Below are 23,530 nucleotides of genomic sequence, written 5' to 3'. Positions count from 1 at the left end.
GAGGCAATAGGAAACATGGTCAATCTGAAAAGAAGCCTTATGGTTCTACTTTTAGATATGCTCAAGTCTTGCATATAGAGTTGCTGCCAAAAACAAATTTTGGTCCAAAAAGAGGAAGGGTTGAAGATCTGGCTGACTATCGATCGTAAGAATTTGCAAGTTTGAGTCACAGAGGAAAATAGTACTGCTGTAGAGACGGAAAGAGGTAATAAGAAGATACAGGATGAAAAGTACATTCAGGTTTTCCTGCTGAGGCAAATGTAAGTCTTGCATGAAGATGATTAAGGACATGGTACAAGATGCAACACTGCACAGTTAAATGTCACATGAAGATTGGTTGTCACAGTTGCAGGTGACAAAGCTTGCATTTACTGGCTCTCAGGGCCTTTCTGTTTACATTAGCACGGAAGGGTTTTACAGCCTCTTAATTTCAGTAGATGTACTGTTTATGTAATACCTAAATTATATGATACATAAAATTACTATATGTCTATATAGTATATAAACCAACAATGTTTAATATCTTTGTAAATTATCTGGAAGATGGGATCAAGTGTACCCTGGCCAAGTTTGCCGGTGACACCAAACTGGGTGGGGAAGTGGATGCATTGGAAGGGAGAGCCACCCTGCAGGAAGACCTGGATAGGCTGGAAGAGTGGACTAACAAGAACCTTATGGAGTTCAGTAAGGACGAGTGTAAGGTCTTGCACCTGGGTAGACAGTCTAAGAGCGCAGTGCAGGCTGGGATCTTCTTGGCTGGGGAGTAGGCTAGGTGGAAAGGGACCTGGGCATTGTGGTGGACACAAGCTCAATAGGAGTGAACAGTGTGCACTGTGGCAAAGAAAGCCAACAAGGACATCACTGGCAGAGATAATGAAGTCTTCATCCCACTCTACTCAGTGCTTCGGAGACCACACCTGGAATACTGTGTTTGACTTTGGTCCCTGCAATACAAAAAAGGTGTGGACAGGCTGGAGGGGGTCCAGAGAAGTGCCGTGAGGGTGATTAGAAGCCTGGGAAGCCATGTTGAGAGAGCTGGGTTTGTTTAGCCTTGAGAAAAGAAGACTCAGGGGAGACCTTATCACCATGTTTCAGTATTTAAAGGGTGGCTATAAAGAAGATTATTTCCCTTTTTATAAGGAGCACATGGAAAAGAGGGGGGGTCATGGGCAGAAGTTACTCCTGGGGAGATCTGACTGGACACAATAGGAAAATTTTTCCCAGTGAGAACAATCAGCCATTGGAATAATCTCCCCAGGGAAGTGGTGGATTCCCAGTGTTGGACACTGTTAAGATTTGTCTGGACAGAGTGTTGGGCCATCTTGTCTAGACTGTGGTTTTGCCAAGAAAGTTTGGACCAGATGATTCTTGAGGTTCCTTCCAACCTGGGAATCTATGATAAAACATAAATAAGTGGAGATTTATCTCCTCTAACCTGGTGAGGGTATTTAACCCAGAAATATGGCAAAATGCGTATAAACAATAAGTAGTTTTTGTTCTCTAGGGACTGTTGATTGAAGTTGTTTTCACTTGTGCCAGTGTGGCTTGCTGGGACAACGCAGCAGTTTCAGACTCTTGCTGATGCTTCTCTTGCTTTTCTGAGTCACTTCTCTCAGAAGAGTGACTTGCCAGCTGGCTGTTTAAATCCCAGCAAATCAGAGTTTAAAGGAGGAAAAAAATAGGATTTATTAGTTTGAACTTAGCATTGTGTGAATGTGTGCTTTGAAGAACTGTTTAAAAGTTCCCAGCATTTGAGAAAATCCATTCTACGTTCTTAGAATCATTGTGTTGGTCTCTTCTGTTCATTTTGGATATCATTAAACACAAATCATATCAAAAAGTAAAATCCTCTTAGCTCAGCGCTTTGCTATTAACGTCAAATGTTCTCTTTACTCCTTTTGTCACCTTGCTTTAAAGTATATCGCGTGTTCCTCCATTTCAGCATTGGTGCTAGAAAAAGAAGAAACACAGGAATATCCTGCACCTTTTTTTGGTAGTAGTTGTCATAGAAATCAGGGCTAATGTGTCTTGATAAAGTGGCCTGAAGACACTTGTACCATCTCTGACTCTGTAGTGTGTGCTCTGTAGGTAGGAGTGAAGTCTCTGTGTCTGTTTATCAAATTTGCACGCACCATGAAGGCTAAAATGTTAACACAGAAAGTGGGTGGGAAGTGGAAGAAAGCCCTGCAGGAACATTAGCCAACTGCAAACTGCTATTGTTGGCAGCCTTCACAGCCGAGCACAAATGTGCCTTTTGTTTTCTGAGTACCCTGGGGCAGAATTTGAGAATCAACAGGTGTGGCTTTTATTCATTATTTCACAAAGCATCTTGGGTTAATATATTTTGCTTTTTCTTGATATTCAGAAACCTGATTGAATAGAAGTGTATATGCAAACAGAGCCACAGAAATAACTGGAGGCGGATTTCTATGCCCTGATTTCTGGTCTGTTGATGCTTTTGACCAATGGCCTAATAAAAGAGTTGGCTCTGCTATAGGTTGGTGCATGTTCTTGCCCATTACGGACCCAGGTATCCATGGATAAGATGTCTGTATAGCAGTGAACACCTGGTGTGAACTTCTGTTCAGGAAACATGAGGAGGGGTGGGTCAGAGGAGTACTTGCAGTGTCTGTAACTGGTTATTATAAGAATGTCCCACTTTCTTAGCTATAAATACTAGGAAGAGAGGAATAAGTAAAGCCTGACTTGGCAGATACTTCCCCAGGAACAGGGAGTGAATGCTGGAGCACTGATTTTGAAAAAGTGCTTTTGGGAACTGAAGGACCATATTCCTTAGCATTTACCTTCTTTAAGCATAGTGGAGAGGGTAAGTAAGGTTTATCGGCGAGCATTTCTGTAGCATGAACTCACTAATGAACAATACAGAGGGCTGTGTGATGAACTGTTACATGAGTAAATGTGGTTCTTGTTGTGTCTTAGAGGCTGAAGATGGCTGCAAATTGCTAAAGTTCTATAAATTTATCTTTCGTCAGAACCAGCTCAGTCAGGGGCTTAGCAATATTGTTGGTCCCCACTGTTATGGTTTAACCCAGCAGGCAGCTAAACACCACACGGTGGCTCACTGACTACCCCCTGCAGGGGGAGAAGAAGAAGGGAAAAAAGTAAAATTCCTGGGTTTAATAGGACAGAAAAGGAAGGGAAAACAATTATAATGACAATAAAAGAATTAAAACGTACAAAGCCAGTGATGCACAATGCAGTTGCTCACCACCCGCTGAGCGATGCCCAGCCAGTTCCCATGCAGCAGCCCTGGCCAGCTTTCCCTGCATTTACATACTGAGCATGATGCAGGATGGAATGGGATAGTCCTTGGGTCAGTTGGAGTCAGTTGTTCTGGCTGTGTTTCCCCCATCTCGTGCTCCCCACCTACTCGCTGTGAGGTGAGAAGCTGAAAAGTTCTTGTCTTTGTGTAAACCCTGCTTAGCAACAGCTAAAACTTTGGTGTGTGACCAACATTATTCTCAAATCCAAAACACAGCATTGTACCAGCTACTACGAAGGAAATTTACTCTGTCCCAGCCGAAACCAGGACACCCACTAATGACTTCAACTTACGGAAATGATCAGTCTAAGAAACAGAACTGGACTGTTTCCAGGGCCTTACTACTAGCTCAGACAGAGTTTAAAAAAGGTATCTGATGCAGATAGGAAGTGTGCTCTGCCTCCTGTTCCCAGGTATGGCCAGGCTCTGCCATGGCTGTGGAAGTGGGCAGGATCACTGCAAGTCTGCTTTTTCCTGTGTGTCAGCATGGCCTTGGCACTTCATGGTGTCAGTGCATCTTGTGAGCTGGCCCCAGAACTTTCTACTTCAGGAAGATGCATTCTTCTGAATGAATTAATAAAGCATAAGAATACAAGGAACCAGTGCAAAGCAGGAGAGGTCCTGGCCTGGAAGTCTGTTGTAGCAGCACTAGATGTGCTGGTGGTCTGGAGTGGAAGAGCTTCAGAGCTGTGTCCTTGTTGCACGGCTTGGAATGTCTATGCATAGGAGAGCGTCAGCTTGCTTACGTGCCTCCCTTCCTCGCTTAGGTTAAAAAAAATCTGGTGCTCCTATGATAGAGGAGCACAAAGAAAAGGTTTTTTTTTCCCCAGTGAAACCTTCACAGACCCACTAAGCTGTTTTCAGTTCATAGAATCATAGAATCAAATAGGTTGGAGAAGACCTTTAATTTCTAAACCCTTCATCTTACAAATGGGCTGGATGTGGTGAAGAAGGGTCAGACCTGACGCAGGGTGTTAGCTGACCTCAGGTGCCTCGCATCTATGTTGTGCCCATGAAAACTGCCTAAATATTACCAGGAGTTAGGTGTGTCTTTGCAGAGCCCAGAAACTGCTGAAAGGTTGGGTGGTTGGGTTCTACCTGGCAACTGAATTGCATAGAGATTATGTGGAGCAGGGCTTAATGTTTCTGGCCAAGGGCTTCATCTCCTAAGCAGGCTCAAAGCTCTCTGACGCTTGAAAAGCTTTAGGTTCAAAAACTTCAAACACCTTTTGTCTCAGGGAATAGTCTGTTAATCTCTCTTGTTAAGATAGAGGAGCTTATTCTGGTGAGATTTTAGGTGCCCAGAGGTTACATTCTGCAACCATAAAGTTTTAAATTCTAATAGAAACAAAAACAACATGGAGAAAGATTTTAATATATCACAAAGTTTCCTTTTATATAGGAGCTTTGTTTTTCTGTGAAAGAGAGGGAGCAAAAGTAATTTTTTTTTTTTTTTTTTAGTTAAAATAATATGCTAGAAATAAAGTACAGCTGTGTTCTAGTGCATTCCCTTCCCAGAATTTCTGCAGTTGTCTTCTGATCTCCATGGGAGAATGGAAGAAGGCCCAGGTGGTCTAGGGTAGGTGTTAAGGCATACTGCAGTGCCATCTGGAGAGCCTCTTGGGGCTTAGAGAGAGCTCCTTGTTTGCTCTTCATTTAGCTGTGTAAAGAAAAACATGGGAAAACCTGAAGAGTGTTGAACTATATTTCAAAGAGTAGGAAGCAGCTTGTAGAGACCATCCTCGGAAAGATTAAGCAAGGCATGTGAGAAAACATACGTCATCTCACACTGAATAGTAATATATTGAGAAATAGTAATGAGAGGAAAAAAGACATTGTCTGGGGTACAGGCAGTGTAAGTGGCTTGAAGATATGAAAGTTAGCACCGGGGAGATGTGCTTACATTGTTCACTGTGCAAGCTCTAATAACAACAGGAAACACACAAAAGTTACTACGGATTATTTTGGGGGAAGTTTGGATTTTCGATACCTTAATTGGTAGATGGTGAGTGGTAGACATTTCTACCATGGTGATAAGCTCATTTTGGGTGGTCATGCAGGATCAGCACTTTGGATTAGAAATCATGACACCACAGTAGAAGACATTAATGTTGAAGACATTAATTACATCCCTCTTTGATTATAAAATATATTATGACTTAATCCAAGAAATAGATGTAGTAAGTTTTTGTAAGAAAGTACATTTTGATGTTACTTAAACAGTTTGTTATTTTATTTGCCTATCTCATATAAACTCTATCCAGACAGTCTAGTTTTCTGATGCAGACACGATAAATTGTAGTATGAGATTTTGGTCTATTAGAATATTGTCATATGAATTAGGATCAAGGCTTTACATTCATATAGTCTGCCAGTACCCCAAATTTTACACATCTGTATTCTGTTTGTTTCAGGTTTTATAGAAACCTTCCTTTTTCTTGGCTGTGTGTCACATAAAAGCTATTTGTAGCTGGCTGCAAGGTTTTTTCCATTAATAAAGCTGTATTATCCTCACTACTACCTTCTTTCTGATTCTGTCAGTGTTTCACAGGCAGTGGTCTTTTTCCAGTCTTGATAATGAGTTGGTGCTGTGGTAGATGCCACAGTTCACAAATGGAGACCTGCTTTCAAAAATTAATCTAGAAGTTACAAATTCTGCTTCTGTATTTGCTTTGCTGCTTTTTGAGCTTCTTATTTGTATTTTTCATTTAATTTTCTTGCAGTTTATTATGTAGACAGTGTAGGAGACCTTTTTGTAATTAAACGTAGGCAATTAAATAAGAGCAAAGGAAGCAAGTATATAAATGTACTTAAACATTCCCTTTTTATTATATGTTTAGCTTTAAAACTTGGCTTCCTCTTACTGAAAATAATTTTTCTCTTTCACACTGGCAGGTGAGCACAGTTTCAGCTGATGAATTATATACTGTCAAAAATGAGAGGAAATAACTTTTAGTAAGTGAGCTACTGTTGAATTTGTATTTTCTAGAGCTTTTCATCTGCTGCTGTTGTAGCATAAACGTTTTAAGCTAGAGGCTATCACAAACTTTCTCAGGGTTCATGGGATTTTGCTGCCTGCTAGGTAGTTTCTCTGGCTGTACTGATCATGGCAGGGCACTTCTTTCCTCCTCAACTCCTGCTGCAGTGGCAACACCTTCTTACAGTTCAGATGTTTGGGAACCCACTGCTGGAAGTATTTCAGTTTGACCTGCCCTTTGACATTCACCTTCGGATCACCAGTAATTGAAACCTGGCTGAAAACAGAGTAACAGAAATAGATGTTTATGTGCAGCACTTGTGAATAAGCTGAGTGGTGGAAGGAAGGCACGCAGTATTTCCTGAAACTTGTAGAAGAAACATGCGGACTTTAAAGACGAGTAGTCTTCTTGGATACCCCGCGAGGTTAAATGTGCATTTGGTCCCCCCACCTACCCCGAAACTTACCTACTGCAGACTGACTAAGAAGGTTTCTGCCACTCCTCCAACAATGCTAAGAATTACCTTATTTCTTTGGCAGTGCAATTGTCATCTTCTGGACCTTAATGTCCACTTACATCCCTGACCCAAGGAATATTTAATGCTTTTTCTGCTGCCTCATAGCACAAAGTACATGGAGTGAGGTATCTCTGTTCTCTTAGCATTTCCTTTTATAATAGGTGTAATAACAACTACTCTGGCACAAGCAACTGAAGAAGGTAAATGCAGAGAGCTCATCATTATCATTTATGTGACACCCGATACCACCTAATTGGCACCAGTCAATACACTGGTTCAGTTTGGGGTGAAAATTTGGGAATATTACAATGCAATCAGTAATAACCATAGTGATGATTCAGTGATGTAACCTTCTTATATTATAGTGCATCCAGCAGCATATCCTGAGTAAGGTGGTTTTATTGTGAGTTACAAAAATGAGGTGTGCTTTTTAAATCAATACAGTTATTCTTAAATCATGCAACAACAGTTTAGCCTAACCTCATACCTGAAAATGTTCAGCTTTAGTATTTGTTATTTGAGCACACTGTCATGGCTCTAAATGAGAGCTGACTATTAACCCAATGCCATCATGGTGTGCTACTTATCATTTTACTAGAACGTGATCATTTTGTGAATTATCTTCTTGTTTTATGGCATAGCCTGAAACAGTCTCCACAGGCACAGCTACCTCTGACTGAGTGCTGTGGGCATATGATACACTGGGCATGTTTTTCCCTTGACATGTAAGCAGAAAGGGTGAGTAGCAGTTGTTCCACTGGGTGCTCTTAATTGGCAAGCCTTGCAGCGTGAAGCTTTAAGAAATGGTATTAATTTATTAATTTGAGGCAAATGTATTTCCTTCAGATAACTGTACTAGCTGAAGCATCAGAGTTAGCAATATGCAGTTCAGTACGCAAGAAGAATTTATGTGGTTGAATAAATTAAGTACGTTGTTCAGTTACAGTGGGTTTCGTTTCAAAGTACTTCAGCACATGAACACGTGCAGACAACCTTTATTTTTTATGCAGTTGATGCTAAAATCTGTTTATTTCACCTAGTAAATTGTGAAGTCATGTTTACTTGTCTGTTTTTTTCACCTTGTTTAATTTACTGTCTGTCTGCCGGCGCAGGAGGAACATTTATATCGTGTTCACTGTGCATTGTATGGGTTAGTACTCCAGACTGCCTTACTCAAGTGGTACCTGCCACCACTGGGTTTTCAGAGTGTCCTTAGGTGTCCTATGGTAACAGTTAAATGAGAATTAGTGTGTAAGAAATTAATTGTATATAGTGTCGCTTCAGAAGCTGTGGTATAGCAGTTAATAGCAAAGCAATTTCAATGTCTATATTCAAAATCTGAGATGAAGTGCTTTGTGATATCTGTGTTATTCCTGAAGAGTCCATGTAGGATGTATTTGGCACTTCATAGAAGACTCTCTGACACCGTCCAGGTTTCTAGCTATGCTGGCTAATCCTATAACTATAGTTTGAGGTAGTACAGAAGAGCCTTTTAAAGTAGTGCTGGTGGTACACCAGAGGCAGACATGCCAAATGACCAGCAGTCCCTTGATATTCCCTCCCTCCCTGAGGCACAGACACTGTATTTCCATCTTTCTTCTAAACCAAGATTAGTTTAGTTCATGTTTCAGACTGTCTTCCCGTGTGCTGTGGTAATTGGTCAACTCATGATTAAGTTTCAGCCAAGCTGATGGGCATTAAGATGCTGTAACTGTAGATGTCTGTGCTTGTGTTTCAGACTTGCTGCAATTGAAGTTAAAAATCTTGGCTTAAAACCTCTGGAAGAGTTTGAGTTTATAGAAGAACTTTGAGCTCGTCTTGCAGATTTGGAAAACATTTTTTTATATATTTTGAACTAATGAAATTTAGAATTACTTAAAAAAATTATCAACACAGTAAACACAGAAGAGAGTTCAGCTGACAAATTTTCTCATGCAAGTGGTGTAGGCTTTGAGGCCTCACAGAGAATTCTCATGGGAGTATTGGGAAGTACAAATTACAGAAAAATTAATGATGTTTACTTTCTTGATTTTTTTCCCCTCCATTTAAAAAAGTGTTTTGCAAACTTGAAGTGGTAACTATTTTAAACATGGAGTTTGCTTTTTATATTTTATTTTAAAACTGTTGTTATAGTTGTTTAAACATACATATCTAACTGTCTGCTTTGCAGTAAGGATTGAGTTTAATTTCCTTATCAACTGATGCTTAATAGCTTGTTAAATTTCTTAACATCTGAAGCTCAGGTTAGATATAAGGCAGAAGCTCTTCCCTGTGAGGGTGCTGAGGCGCTGGCACAGACTTTTCCCAGAGAAGCTGTGGCTGCCCCATCCCTGGCAGTGTTCAAGGCCAGGTTGGACACAGGGGCTTGGAGCAACCTGCTCTAGTGGAGGGTGTCCCTGCCCGTGGCAGGGGGTTGGAATTGTATGATCTTAAGGTCCTTTCCAACCCAAACCATTCTAGGATTCTGTGATGCTGTATTGCTGATTCTGAGAGTTGTAATCCAAACCAACTTTTTCTAAACTTGTTCATTCCTTAGTGTTTTCAGAACTAACTTTACTATGCGGATATTATGACACACAATAATTTTGTTTAAGGGTTAAAGCACTGTAATTCAATTGTAGCATATTTTTTTACAACCCAAACACCTGTATTTTCCAAAGTTAATTTTGGGCAATGTGTGATGTTTATTGAGGTCTTCTGACAGTAAATCTTTGAATTTAATGTTCACCTACTTTATTTAAAAGAGTACAGTTACTGTACAGAAAACAAAGTGAGTTATGCTGTACATCTGTGTGGGCTTCAGAAAGTCTGAGAAACTTCTAGCAAATAATACGTATTAAAAAATGAAGTCATCATTGGCATGATTTGAATGAAAACTGCTAGCTTTTTATGAGTTCTATTTATATGAAAAATAGATGAGAATAGCATCCCTAACAGAGGGGAAAATGTACAGAAGAGCTCCCTTCTAATGCACTGATATTCAAGTATGCTTCAGGTGCATGTTACTTGCCTTCAGAAGTTGTTACTTTGGCTCAGTTATTTCAAACGGTTTGCAGGATAGTGCTTATTTTTCTAGTAAATTGATGTATTTTTCTTGTCAACATATTACATTAGATTTGCAATGTGGAAACCAAGTACTTGGATTTTTCTGAGCAACTACGTTTGCTATATGTTTGTGTATGTATTTTTCTTATACAGCCTTTTCTTTACAGCCTCTGCCTGTAGAGGCTGACATTTTGCATTGTGGCTGGTGTTCCCCTTTATTATAGAGGGAATTGCTAAAGCAGCAGAACTCCACGTTTACCTTAATCTCTGCTGCTTAATCGGTGCCTCCTTTATCATTATTCAACGTTGGAAATCTCTTTTAATTTCAGAGAATGTAAAAGTAAACAAGGCGCCTTTATATTTAGTTCTACCTCATATATTTCTCTATCAATGTCCTCATATTTCCTTTTTTTGTTATTATAGCATTTAAGTATTACTGACAGCTGTGTCCAGGTTATTTTGATATTTCCTTAACATTCATATCACATACAATTTTTGCTGCCTTTTTATTCTTGCAGTCAGTGCATCTTTGATTTAGATCCTGTCTTGATTCATGAGAAGGCCCTGCACAAATGCTGCTTATGTTTTCTGCAAAAAATGATGCCTGTAAGCAATCCAGTTATGGTTTCTGCTTGTTTTCATGCTTTTTTTGGTGTTTTTCTTTATACTTCAGGTCTGTGTTGGTGAGTCACCAGCCAGTTTATGTGTGAAACGTAGTACTCTGTTCCTCTTGGAACAGGGCTTTGGCACCCCTCTCCTAGTGTCCCTTCTGCTGGAGCTGCACAGTAGTGCCTTTGTCACAAATACAGATTTGCTTGGTTTTAACACACAAAATTTAGTGGATAAAGACAATGTGTCCCTCCCCTATTTCTTGACATTGTCCTGGTTTAAAATGCATTGCAGTAGTTAAACAGCTATAATTTTTACAGGACTTCTTGCATTCAGATTCATTGCTGTCTGTCTGTGACTTCTGTTGACATCATTAATTGTGCTTACTTAAGTCTCTACTCACTGTGCCCAAAACAGTTGGATGTGTGAACTACCAATAAAATCGTGCTCATTGATTGAGGACAGTTACTTAATATTAAGTTGTCAAGATCTGTCAGGAGAGCTGGAGACTTAATATATCTCTTCTGTCACTATTTGCTGTGATTTAAGAGTTTGCTTTCCGATTATATGTAGAATAGGTCAGTCTGTCTCTCTTCACCCAGACTGGTATCAGGTTGGCTTTAAGGAGGTGGATCTGAACGTTTCAGACCCAGAGCTGTCTGCCAAGTGTCTCTCTGCTGTAGGGCTGCGTGCTAAGCCTGAGACATCTTCTGTAGGAGAAGGTTAGGATTTTCCTGCCCTGCTCGTCCCTTTATTCCCATGCACTTTTAAACACAGGAGTTAAGCGTCATCTTACTGAGTGTGTTGATCTTTGATATATTCCTCTAGTCATCATTGCTTTTATAAGCACTGAAGTATCCCAGAGGATTGGAATTGTTGCTATTTGTCATTTTACTTCTATCATTCTCACACTTGAGAGGTTGTGCCTGCAGTCAGATTGTTCAGTGCACTGTGCAGACAGGCAGCGGAAGCTGGCTAGCTGCTGATGGACACAGCCAGGGGCAGGAGAGCAGCACTCAAGATCCCAGTTCAATCCTTGGTAATCAATGTTAGTGATCAATCCCATGTCAGTCAATAGTAATCGCTACTAGAACAACCGGGATATAGAAGTAATCTTGGTGGGAAGATGCCGTGGTTGTGGTCGTGGCTCCCAGCACAGCTCATGTGTTCTATGCAGGGGCTGTTGATGCCACCCTTCTTGTTGTGCTGTGCTGCTCTGTCTCCCTTGTGCTGGCACAACCATCTGCCTAGAATTTAGTTTTCCCACTTTTAGGGTGACTCTGCTGATCTATGCTTAGATTAAATTCTCTAAAAGAAGTAGTACCTACTGCTGGATTGGGAAGAGCAGAGCTGGAAGTGCACTTTCCACAGAGCCTGGAAACTGCCTGCACTTACATGTGGCTGCAAATCTGCCTGTCCCCTCTTGGCTGATTTGGGAAGGAGAAGTTTCTGGATTGTGGTCAGCTTGAAAGGGAACATGGGGGCTCCCCACAGAAGAGAAAGGTGAAAGGAGGAGTGCTGAGGCAGTTTGTGGGGTCAAGTACTAGCTAAAGAAGGATGTCAGGACCACATTACCATTTTCAGGCACTCAGGAGGGGGTGTCTGCAGTGTGTTTTCTCTTAAGCCCCATTCTGACTTTTGTCCAAGAGACTCTGATGTTAAACTGCTTGTCAGAGGATCTCTCTGTGACTTACTGGCTTGGAAAGATAACCTAATTACACTGATGGTATTATGAGAGAGAACAGTTACCATAATAGATCTGTAGGAGTTATATTACAAAAACAGGTAATTGCTTCATTCTTGCTGTCATATTTTGATATCTTATATTCTTTTGTAGATTAAACTTCTTGTATTCTCTAAATACTGGTTATTCCACTCAAAGCTTACTGTGAAGAGCACTGTTTTTATGGGGTGGAAGGACAGTTAAGCATTTCCCCTTTTAATTGTTAGATTAATTAGGATTGCAGAGGTAGATGCCCCAGCCCAAATTACCTATGTGACATTTTAAGTCCTTATGAAGGACTCATATCCTTGAATATCAAATTGGAGCTAGTTAAAAGCAAAAGAGCCTCATCTGCAAGAACATTTCACAGTGTATTTATCTTCTAATTGTGAAAAGTTATTTTAACTAATATTTTAAGATTGAATCTGTGGTGCTTTTCTGCCTCTTGACAAAAGCTTTATTCTTAGCAGCCATTGAAATTACGCTGCAGAATGTGAGGATATATGCAGTAGAAGTCTGTTGGAGTTACAGGATTACATGAGGCAGTAGCTGGCTATTTTTATCATCTCCAAATGACACATTTTGTTGCCCAAGTTACCTGTGTGTGTTTTATACTGCCTGACGCTAGACATTTTAACATACCTGAAGACTTTCAGGTATTTCCAGTAGAAGTAATTTATTAACCCCTTAAACACTCTCATGTGTATTATATAAAACAAGTACTGTATTACTTAATGTTAACCAAAATGCAGTAGTGCTATAAATGGTGGTGTTTGGAGCAAATATACAAGTGTGTTACATGGGGAAAAAAACCCGAACCCACAAATAGCTTAAGTAAACTGGAGCTTGATTCAGGTGGTATTCTATCTCCAGAAGTGTCACTAGGGCTCTGTGGGGTACAGGTTCAGACCTACAGCCTGCTGCTCTACCCAAAGGTTAAAAAAAAATGAAATGGCCAGGAGAGGAGGCACCAACAGATGGTACACCAGGACCTGTGTGTGCAGGGTATTGTCAGGTTAATGAATAATCATCCTGGGAGAGTGATGAGCCCTGCTGGGGAAAGAATAACTGCTGGTCATTAGTTATTGGAAGTTGCTGTAGCATCCTGTGGCAGTGGGAGGAGCGTTGGCACTCGTCAGGTGAGCTGCCTCATGTTGAACTGTATACCTGCTGCACTAGATATCATTAAAGCAGTTGGCAGGTAGGATTTGAGACAATGCTAGAGGTGCAGGTTGGCCTTATTTTGATTCGTGTCGTAATGTGGTTTATTGCCTGATAATTACAGGTTGTGGCATGCCTATTTCCTGTTCTCTCCAGTAAATTGGCAGCTTTCTAATGGAACTGCCTGTGGTAGTCCATCAAAGTGGTTGGATGCCATAGCCTAATTCAATATTACAAATGGTTTGAATGTTAATTCTTAATGGATCTAAATAAAGGAGGTATTTGTTAAAGTTCACATCAGACGATGTTTGGTTGGGGTTTTTTTGTGCTTCTGAAAAGCAAATACATTGAACTATGTTAATCTCCGTACTAAAAGCAACTCTCTTGCTTTCCTTTGTTGCAGATCACCAGAAACTGGAAAGAGAAGCTAGAATCTGTCGCCTCTTGAAGCATCCCAATATTGGTAGGAACATTTAATTGCTTTATACAATAGATACCAGTTTAGAAAATTGAGGGAAAATGCAAATTAACAGATACAAATAACAACTCAAAGAAGTCAAGTGGAAATATTTCCAGGCAAGACTAGATAATACTCCTTTATATTGTGGTGCTCCTGTCTAATTCTGCTGTGCGATGTAATATCCCAGAAGATCACCTAAAGCAGCATGTACTGTTCTCATCTTCTTTGAGCTATTGCTCTGCCATCAATGAGCTGTCTTTGCCAGGTGTTTGGGGCTTTTTTGAGCAGCGTGTAGGAGGAGTTATTTGCAGAACTGCTCATGGCTTTTTGAGACCTGCAGAAGAATTTCATCTAACAACATATGTTGCAAATTGAGACAGACCAATGTCGACAGAGTTAGTGTTGTTTTTGGTGAGATGCTTATTTTATCCTGGTTTATTTTGTGTTTGAGGTTCTGTTCTTCTATAGAAAAGAGAGGTAGATGCAGAAAAGTCTGCTGCTTTTATTTCCAGAACTATATGTTTTCTACTTGAGCATTCATGGAAAGCTTTCCTTGCCTTAGAGACAGTAGGAACAGAGAAGTACCTGGATCTTTAGGGAGTTGTATCTGTTTTTTCAGATACTGAGTTATAATGCCAAGGGTATCTTTCACAAGAATATTCCCTGTACCTGAGACTTTTTGGAAGGGTAGGATTTTCCTGCCCGTCTTCTTCCTCTATCCCCATACATGTTCTTAAAAGTTGTTGTCAGGAAAAGTAGTAATCTCACTGAGTGTTTTAAATAAACACATATGCTTGGTAAACCAAAAGCACTTGGCAGTCTTCTTGCTCTTCCTTCTGGTTAGTTTTTCTCCTTTTCATTTTCAACTAACAAATACTGGTCTTCGTGAAGTTTTTAGACTGATATAATTGTTTCGTGCCTGGGAAAGAAGCAGCTCCTTCCTCTTAATACTAACCATAAATTGAAAACAAATGTACCACAATTCAAAATGAAACATCCACTCTCTAAAAAAGTCCTCTGATGCAGTCTCAAAATCATAGAGGTTTCACATGCAAATTTGAGTAAAGAGGAAGAGTACTGGTATCTGTGTTATTTTATCCCAAACAAAATGTTTGCATTGTAAAGTAGTGTAAGACAATGGAATGTACAGCTTGTTGAGGGGAGGAGGTGCAGGTATGGAAAGCAGTGGTTCCACATATGGTGCTAGCCTGACTCTAGAATCATTTACCTGTACCTTGCTGTAACTGGAGTATATTTGTGAGTTTAAGCAAGCCAAGGAAGACAGATTAAAAAAACCATAATAAATTGTTGAAGTGGAAGAGCTGAAGTGCACAAAAGAGCTCAGTTGAAACAAATGCCTAAATTAATTTCATGCGATCACATGTTTGTTGAGTTGGTGTTGAGTTTCTTATTGAGTGACCAATATTAGGATGTAGTCCAGGTCCTCTGTGGCAGGCCAGCTATTCCACCTAGAGTGTTTATATTTGTGAATGTAGGACTTGAAAGGCAAGCAGGCAGTGACAGTTTTGGTGACAGGCAGGTAGGGATCTGTAAATCAGCACAAATTGCATGCATTGCTACTTGCACCCAGGTGCACAGTTAGGTCAAAGGACTGCAGATAAATTACTCTTCTCCTGTTTCAGAAAAGATGCTATGTTCTAGATGTCTGAGAGATTTTCATGACTTGGAATTAATATGACAAGAGTTTGGCAGCAGGCATTATATTCTGTCGTCGTTCAGTTTCTCCTGTCAGCTGTTCTGCCAGCCCTGTGTATCTGCCTGAAAAAAACCTCTTCCAATTAGAGTGGTTACAATAGTTCCTTGTCTGCATAATTGCTTGAGTGAAGGCCACTTTGTATCTGCTTTCTCTCTTGGAGAAAGATCATAAATGTGCTCTGAAGAAGAGGGACATGTAATTGCTATATACAGTAATTATTTCAGGCCTCTGAAGTCCTCTATCACGTAAGCTGCTGGGCTGAAGAGGTTCATGTTTGCGTGCTGAGCTGGGTGTCCAGCCTCCACCTCACTGGGTGCCTACCCTCTGCCTTGCCCTAGGGCTGCAACCCAGCCCTGACAGTGGTTTGCTTTCACCCCTTCTCCTGCAGCCATGCCCTCAGCTAGCTAAATGTTAACCCTAAAATCACTCTAAGTGCACACTGTCTGTACCCCGCTGAGTCTCTTATTCTTGGGTCACTATCGCATCTCTTTTTAAAATAGTCATCTCTAGTGGGTATTAATCCTGTATCAGTAGAAGGCACGAAGAGTGAAAAAGGAAGTGTAACCCAGAGTATGGTAAATCAACCATAACAGCAGAGGTTATACTGTATTTTATATGTCTCAAAATAGTAAAGATTAACCCCTGTAAACAAGTTTTACTTGCACTGCATGTATGACAGAAAGTATGTGTGTTTAAACATATTAGCAAGTCCATGGATATAAAATTCATAGTGTTTTCTTCATCTATGTTTTTCCTGAATTTATTGCTTTGGGTTAATTTCTAATAGTCCAGAAAATAAAGGATTTTTTGAAAAGGAAGTTGTCATGTTAAACACAGAGTGTGTATAATTTAAGAAAAAGAACTAAAAAATGATTAAAAAATATTTTTTCAAATGTGATCTCTATAGAAGAGCAGAGATCTCATTTAGTTGGATGGGCACTTTCTCAAAGATGGTGTCAGTGCCTTGCTTTCTTTTCCTTATTTTCCTCCAGTGTAGTTCTTCTTGGTTGCTTGTATTTTGAATTACGTCCTCATTGCAGGGTGGGAGATTTCTGAAGTTAGAATTCAGTAATCCTTTCTCTTTCAGGCTTATTCTTCTTTATTCCTTCTAGGTAGCTGGAGTAAATCTCCTTTCTAAAAGTGACATAGTGCAGAGGAGTCAGTTTCAGGGTATCTCTATTCTAAAGTAATACACAAATAATAGTACTCTTTTTCAGAGTGTTCTGTAGTCTCTTTGGTTAATTATCTGTCAAGTCTTCAGACTGTACCATATACTTCACGGTGAAAACCCCCTTTTTAGTTACCTTCTTTATACTTTCCCTCCAGTCAGAGTAAGGCAGCACAGATGAGGTGAGTCACATTTTTAGATTTCAGCCTGTGAGCAAACGCATTCTAGTTTTCAAAAAAGCAGGGTTATTTTTTTTTTCCTTTAAAGAAATGGAGTTTTAAAAAAAATAATCTAAACCACTGCTAGAACCAAAGCTAATTTTCCAATTATCTTTCCAGAGAAAAGCTTGTATAGATCACTGCTTTTGTATTTCTAAGGTAGGTGCCCAATTATTACCTAACTAGGAAAATACTTAGTATTTAGTTACTTCATCAGGATGGGAAAGAATACAGGACTAAACTTCTTAACGATCAACATAGCTATTTTAGCATCCCAACAATACCATTTTTATATCCATTTCATATCCGATTTAGTGATGGTTTTATTTAATGAGTGTCATTATGCAGTTAGGAAATCTTAGGATGACATTTACAAAAGGCTTTAGATTTTAGTCTGTTTTCATATGCACTCAACTACCAGAATACTATGAAATACCAGAATACTACTAAATACCAGAAGTTACTCTGGTATTAGCAGTCTTAAAATTGGACATGAGTGTTTTAATGTTGTTGGTTTTTTTTTAATGTAGAATTTGAACAAAAGATCTGGAAAAGGACAGCAGATGGGGGGAAATAGAAGACTAAATCAGAATGCTTTCTTTCTGAGGGAAAAAACTGTGAAATTTGGAAATTAAGGAGACATATCTGAAAATACTTTCATTGAAGTTCTTGATTTGAGTCTCACCAGGTAGTCACTGTGAAACGTTAAACACAAACAACAGATGAAACAAACATATTTTCTGCTGCCTTTTTGCAAGTATTCATGATACCAGGTTATTATTTCAGGAATCAACATGCCTACCAAATGTTCACAAGTGAAATATTCAAGTATGTGTGGAGGAAGCATCATTTTTATTAGGCACTTCTACTGAAAGAATGATTTTGAAGTAGAGTAAGATACCAAGTTCTGAATTCATGTATGAAAACTTCAATCCCTGATGATGATTCTCACTAGACAAGTGTCAGGAAGGGAAGCTGACTACACCAAAATCCAGCGATCTGGCACTTCCAAATCCTTACAAATTGAAGAAGTCTGTGCTAATTCATTTTGGTACACAGATGTTGTTGCTTGGTGTGGATACATGTATTTATGCGTAGCTAAGCCTGTAGGAGCATACAGTTACTTGAAAAATGCTTTTTAGATGCGGCAAATTTTTATCTTTTTGTTTTTTTTTAACAGATCTTGCCAAGTGCACTTGGTATCACAGAATCACAGAGTGGTTCGGGTTGGAAGTTAAAGATCATCTGGTTCCAACCCCCTTTTAATGAAGTCATGAATCTAGCTACTAGTGTCAGCTGCCTTCTCTAAGGCGTTGTTCTGCTGCTGTATTCCAGTATTTATTAAGGAGATTAGGGAGACAGATAATGGCAATAAAAATGTAAGATGTTCTCATATGATGGCATTATCTGGGACAGAGTTCTCATTCAATATTTTCATCAACCGATGTAAAGAAAAAAAGAATCGAAGTGTTACCAGTTTGATATGAGCCCTACAGCCAATAGATGTGAGCTCATGTTTCCAAAACCACAGAAAGTGTGTCAGTCTTAAAAGAGGAGTGACTGCATCTTGGAAAAGAGTGACTTTGAAAAGCCTGTGCTGACAGGAAATAACTATTAGAGCACAAATTGTTGAGATGCTGAAACACCCAGGGGAAATACCATTCTCAGATTCATGGAAGTCACGGTCAGGAAGAGGAAAATAGTATTTATTTTGTATCTACCAACAGCAGTCGCTTGTTGGGTGCTGTGCTGAGCTTTCACATCCACCTGGCAATAATTATGATCTAGGTAAAGGGGGTGATTTGAGGAGGTCTACCAAGGTAACCAGAAAACGTTATTCATCGTGAAAAAAGCAAAAGGAAACATGACTATAGTGACGAAGTTAAACACAGGAATTAGGGTTTTGGCAATGAAAGTATGAGAATAACTTAGAGGTATGATGCTTTTTGACTTGAAGTGTGGATTTTATTTTTTTTTTAAGCTTTATGCTAAGAACTGTCTCTTGCTGAAGATACATAATACTCCTGGTATTCAGAACTCAGAACTCAGTACAGGCCATTATTTTTTAAAGCTGAGTATCACTGAAGAAAGAACTGAAAGGTTGTGATTCTGTTTCTGTGGTGCTTAGGAAGCTGGACAGTCCTTACTGGTTGTGTTTATATCCAGCATAGAAGTGTCATGGAAATCTTCCTGGAAAAAGATATTTTCAATTTATGTACAAGTAGAGCTCCAGTGTATTTCTGAAAGCTGAATATCTCTGTTCAGACACTGCTTTGCTTATAACTAACTCAGTTTTTCAGCATCTCTTTATTTTATTCTTTTTTTCAGTTGAAGAAATTCATGATTTCTTCTTCTCTATCCAGTTATCTAGCCAAAATGCCTAGTGAATGCTGTAGGAAAAACGCTTAAATGGAAAGTGTGTTAGAAATAGTATTTCCTGTTCTCCTTTTTCAGATCTCCATTTCCCACTGAAATAATGTATATAAGAAAGTCTGCTTAAAAAACACAGGACTCCCTCATCTTTTTCACCTACAATTATTCCGTAGCAATAGTCACTGCTTACGTTTGTGATTTCTGCGTCTTCTCACCTTAGTTCCTCTTATCAAAGTAATTGTAGTAGAAAGCGAGCTCTGCAGAATTCTGAGAATTAAAATTATGCATAATCCATTAGCCAAGCTTTCAGGCCTTTGGCAATACTGGTGTTTTCTCCTCTTCCAGCATTTCTTTAGTAATCTGGAGAGCTTCTTCTGTTCTACCGTGGTAGGAAATTTCTAGGCAAGCATAGCTCCAGTTCCTGCAGTAGCAGAGCTCCAACAGCTTGGGCTGGGCTGCGCTACTTTGTACATTAGTCTGATTTTCAGCGTTGCTGTATTTTTCAGGTACTTAACCATTCTTATCACCTCATCTTAGATGACTATAACAACATTAGTGTGTATAGGTTTTCTTTTTTACTTATTACAGTTTGCTAACATAATAAGAGTTTAAAATGAAAGATGTGAACGAAGGTTAAGCCTTAGTGCTTGGAGAGCCTAGTGCTATTCCTTTGTGAGATTACACATCCAGCTATATTAAAAGCTTACCTCCTTTGCTGAACCGATACCCACAAAGGATTTGTCATCTTGTGTAACTGTTACTTTTACAGCTGTTACTGTACTAATGCTTACAATTTTTTAATTTAGAAATTTGGAAGGAAAATTTGTAGGCAAAATTATCATCTCTTCACCAAGAAATCCACTGTCATTGTCCCGTTTTCTGGCCTTTATCTTCTCTTGGTAAACTTGGATTTCTCAGTTCTCTTTTAACATTAGCTGAAGTTGTATTTTAGCACTCTGATTTCTAGTCTAACAATCTACACATTTTTGATGGTGTAACACTATTGCGCAATCTTATTACTGTCAATGGTGATTTAGAGTCTGCTTTGGTAATTTTGGTTTATGTGGTCCCAACAGATGATAAAAACTGCATTAGCCTGATGGTGCAGTTCTGACCCAATCTGAAAAACTGCTGATTCAAACCTGGTAAAAATGTGGGGATTTGCCAGGTTGAGTTTGCTCTTGCAGGGGTTTTGCTCAGTTTGGGTAATGTTTTTCTAAATCAGAGTTACACTGTCTCTCTCTGTAGCTACTGGAAGGGCTTCTGTTGTTTTTACATTAGCACTTGTCAAAAGCTGTACACAGCAAAATAGTAAAAAAAAAACCCAGTAGTGCAGCGTAGTAAGATCAGGTAACTAACCAGAATGTCCTGGTTTTCACATGGCAGTGCTAACATGTCTGGCTTCATTACAGCACATTGTTCCCTGCCTGCTGCCACCTCCTCCCTTTGCTTTAAGATGGTGTATAAGATATGGCAAGCAGACAGGATCCATTACCCAACGACATCAGATTCAAGTCTGACTGTGATGAATCTTCATCCCTTCCCAAAAGGCCACAGTAGATTTTACTGACATGTGGCAGCCCTTCAGGTGATAAATGAAGTTTTGGCAACAGGGCACGTTGTCCCTAAATGGCATTCTAAGGATATTTAGAGGTAAGTAGGACGGCCAAGCAGAAACAGTGCCATGTCAACTCTAATAGGCTTGAGCCAGTTGTATGTGGATCTGCTTGTGTGGCCTCGGTGAGCTGGAGCTGTGACATTGCCAAATAGCATGAGCTGCCGTGCTTTGGAAGGCAGAGAAGCCTTTCTTCCATGAAGAACTATAGCTGGACCAGCATATGGGAGTATGGAGCAGCATCTTACCAAGGAGGGGTGGCTTTGCAGCAGATCAGGAGGCAGGCTAGATGCAGGATGGTCTGGGACACCAGAAACACAAGACAGATCACTAAACCGATTTCATAAATGTGTTGGTTTCTATTTGCAGCCTGCTCTGGTTTCTGTACTTTGAGCTGGGAATTTCTCCTAAATTGCTGAGGAAATTGATAGCACCCAGACTTGGCACTGCTCCTCATCAAACTCTTCATGCCTGTGTTCAGCTTGCTTATTCAGGAGCCCTTTGCCTGAAGGAGAGGAAGACAAGACTGCATTTTGGGGTTTTCTCATCTCTTCCCACAAAACATGAGCATAGAAGTTGTTAACTCCTTCATGTGGGAGGAAAAATGAGAAATTCCATACTGTCTTGTCCTTTTTGGACAGAGGGTAATTAATGTGAATTTTCCTTGTCCTTCATGTTTTGTATTCACCAAGTTTTTGCATGGGACATCACAGAAATCTAAAGAGAAATGTTGTCAATATACAGCAAATGTGGATTTACCAAATTCTGAGTTGCATTTGACTTACTGTGGCAAAGTCGGGAGTAGCTCAGCTGGCATTCGTTAAGTTGCTGTATAAACCAGACATGGAATAAAAATCGGGCCTGTTTAGGTTTAGTGGATGTAGTTCTTCAGCATAATATTTTTTCTGAGCTTAATGTCAGGTTTCAGACTTTACATCAAAAATGTATTAATACAGACTTAAAAGGTAATAGTGTAATTCTTTCCTGATGCAGTTGAAATCAAACAAATCCTTAACTATGTAAATTTACGATCAGTAAACATGGTCCTCAGGAATATATATGCATATATCTATGCAAATAAATATATATATAACTTATGTATATATATATATTTAAAACGTTCATGCACTTTACCCCTTAGAGGAACAGGAAATCTATCCATGGGACTGATCCACGTAGAGGATCTCGCTTCCTTTAATTATTTTTATTGCTTAGATGATCTGATGATTTCAACAATTTTAAATCTCATCCATTCTGTTGAATTAATTAGATTTGTAATTTCCATGATGAATAAGGTGAACCATAGTCCTTGAGAGAGTTAAAACGTCAAAAAACCAAATAAACTAGTGATATGATTTCATACTTAATGTAAAAGCCAATTTAGTGAGTATTATAAAATAATAGATTCAGTGTTTAAGCTCAGCTGTGGCTACAGCGTGTAGCTGAACAGTGAAGTGCAACAACAGAATACAGAAGCTATTTTTGCAGTAGCTATTTGTGAAATTAAATGTGCTGTAACAAGACTGAACCAGGCAAGAACACACACGGAGGGCATCGTGGGTTTTGCTGCGACTGGCTTTTCTGCAGTCTTTCTCATTCTCAGCAGTTGTTGTTACTATATGCATTTGATTTCTTTTAACTGGTGAAGTTGTGAGTGGCTGCTTGATGTTTAGATGAAAAGACTGAAATTTTTACTTTACAACTTCCAATGTTGTAAAGATTTGGTGGGAAGAGCTTTATGTAGAGCTGTTGGTGGCCCTAAAAGTGAGAGGAATATCAATAAAACCACAGTAGTTAAAAGACTGTAAGTTGTTTAGTGAGAACCAATGTGTCAGTAATTTTCAATGTGTAACATATGAAGCGTCAGATAATGCGGTCTGTTGGAGTGTGAAAGCACAGAAGTGTGAAGGCAGCTTTATGAGGTGTTAAGGCTTTTTTATTTCAGTTACAGCATAATCCCTTTATTCTGGTAAGAGTGGCATTGAATCTTCAGGCTTTCCTCTTCTGGGTTACTGTTTAGCATGACTGTCTTTTAGTAGAGACAATGATACTGCGCTTTGCCACACTTGGTTAATTCTCTTTCCTTTTAACAGAGGACAGGATTATTCTAGCTCAAGTGAAACACTGCTGGTTGTAATATCCCCAATAACTGTAGCGACATCCATAATATACCAAGGAAATGAGGTTTCACTAAGATTTGACACAAATTTTGTCATTTTTTTGCCTCAGAAACTATATGCATAATTTCATCGAAATAGGAAATGAAAAAGCATGAATCAAGTATGAACCAGACTTTGAAGGTTTTTCCTTGCCTGCTTATGACTGGGTTTATACGTTTTCCTTTTCTTAAATGCTTGAATATTCTTTTCATAATGTGTCCAGATTCTTCTAAACATTTTATCTTTCCATAAATCAGTGGTGCTTGTGTAGCCAGTCATTTTAAATATAAAACAGAGTAATCCACAGAAATGGGAAGTGGAATTTAAACATCTCTCTTGAGGAACCTGCTGCTGGGGGTAAGTACTAGGGTGGCTGCCACACTTCTCATTTGTATTTTGATCTCTTGTTCTGTTTTCCTTCCTATATATGCTTTCTGGAAGGAAGAGTTTAAAAATTGCATTGCTGACTTCGGGAACCATATAAATAAGCTAGATGAAGATGAA

General features: G+C 39.3%; 1 protein-coding gene across 13 annotated transcripts in view; it reads left to right on the top strand.

Annotated features, from left to right (window-relative positions):
* CAMK2D (calcium/calmodulin dependent protein kinase II delta) overlaps nt 1-23,530 on the top strand; it is a 152,338-nt gene that overhangs the window by 46,002 nt on the left and 82,806 nt on the right. For all 13 annotated transcript variants that reach the window (XM_030479988.1, XM_030479986.1, XM_030479984.1 and 10 more), the window contains one exon: nt 13,720-13,779. In XM_030479988.1, the coding sequence (XP_030335848.1) occupies nt 13,720-13,779 (60 nt within the window). The remainder of the gene's footprint in view (nt 1-13,719; nt 13,780-23,530) is intronic.

Source organism: Strigops habroptila, chromosome 3, assembly GCF_004027225.2.
Source record: "Strigops habroptila isolate Jane chromosome 3, bStrHab1.2.pri, whole genome shotgun sequence".
Taxonomy (NCBI): Eukaryota; Metazoa; Chordata; class Aves; order Psittaciformes; family Psittacidae; genus Strigops; species Strigops habroptila.
The sequence above is the reverse complement of the archived record's forward strand: the minus strand, read 5'-3'. Positions and strand labels throughout refer to the sequence as shown.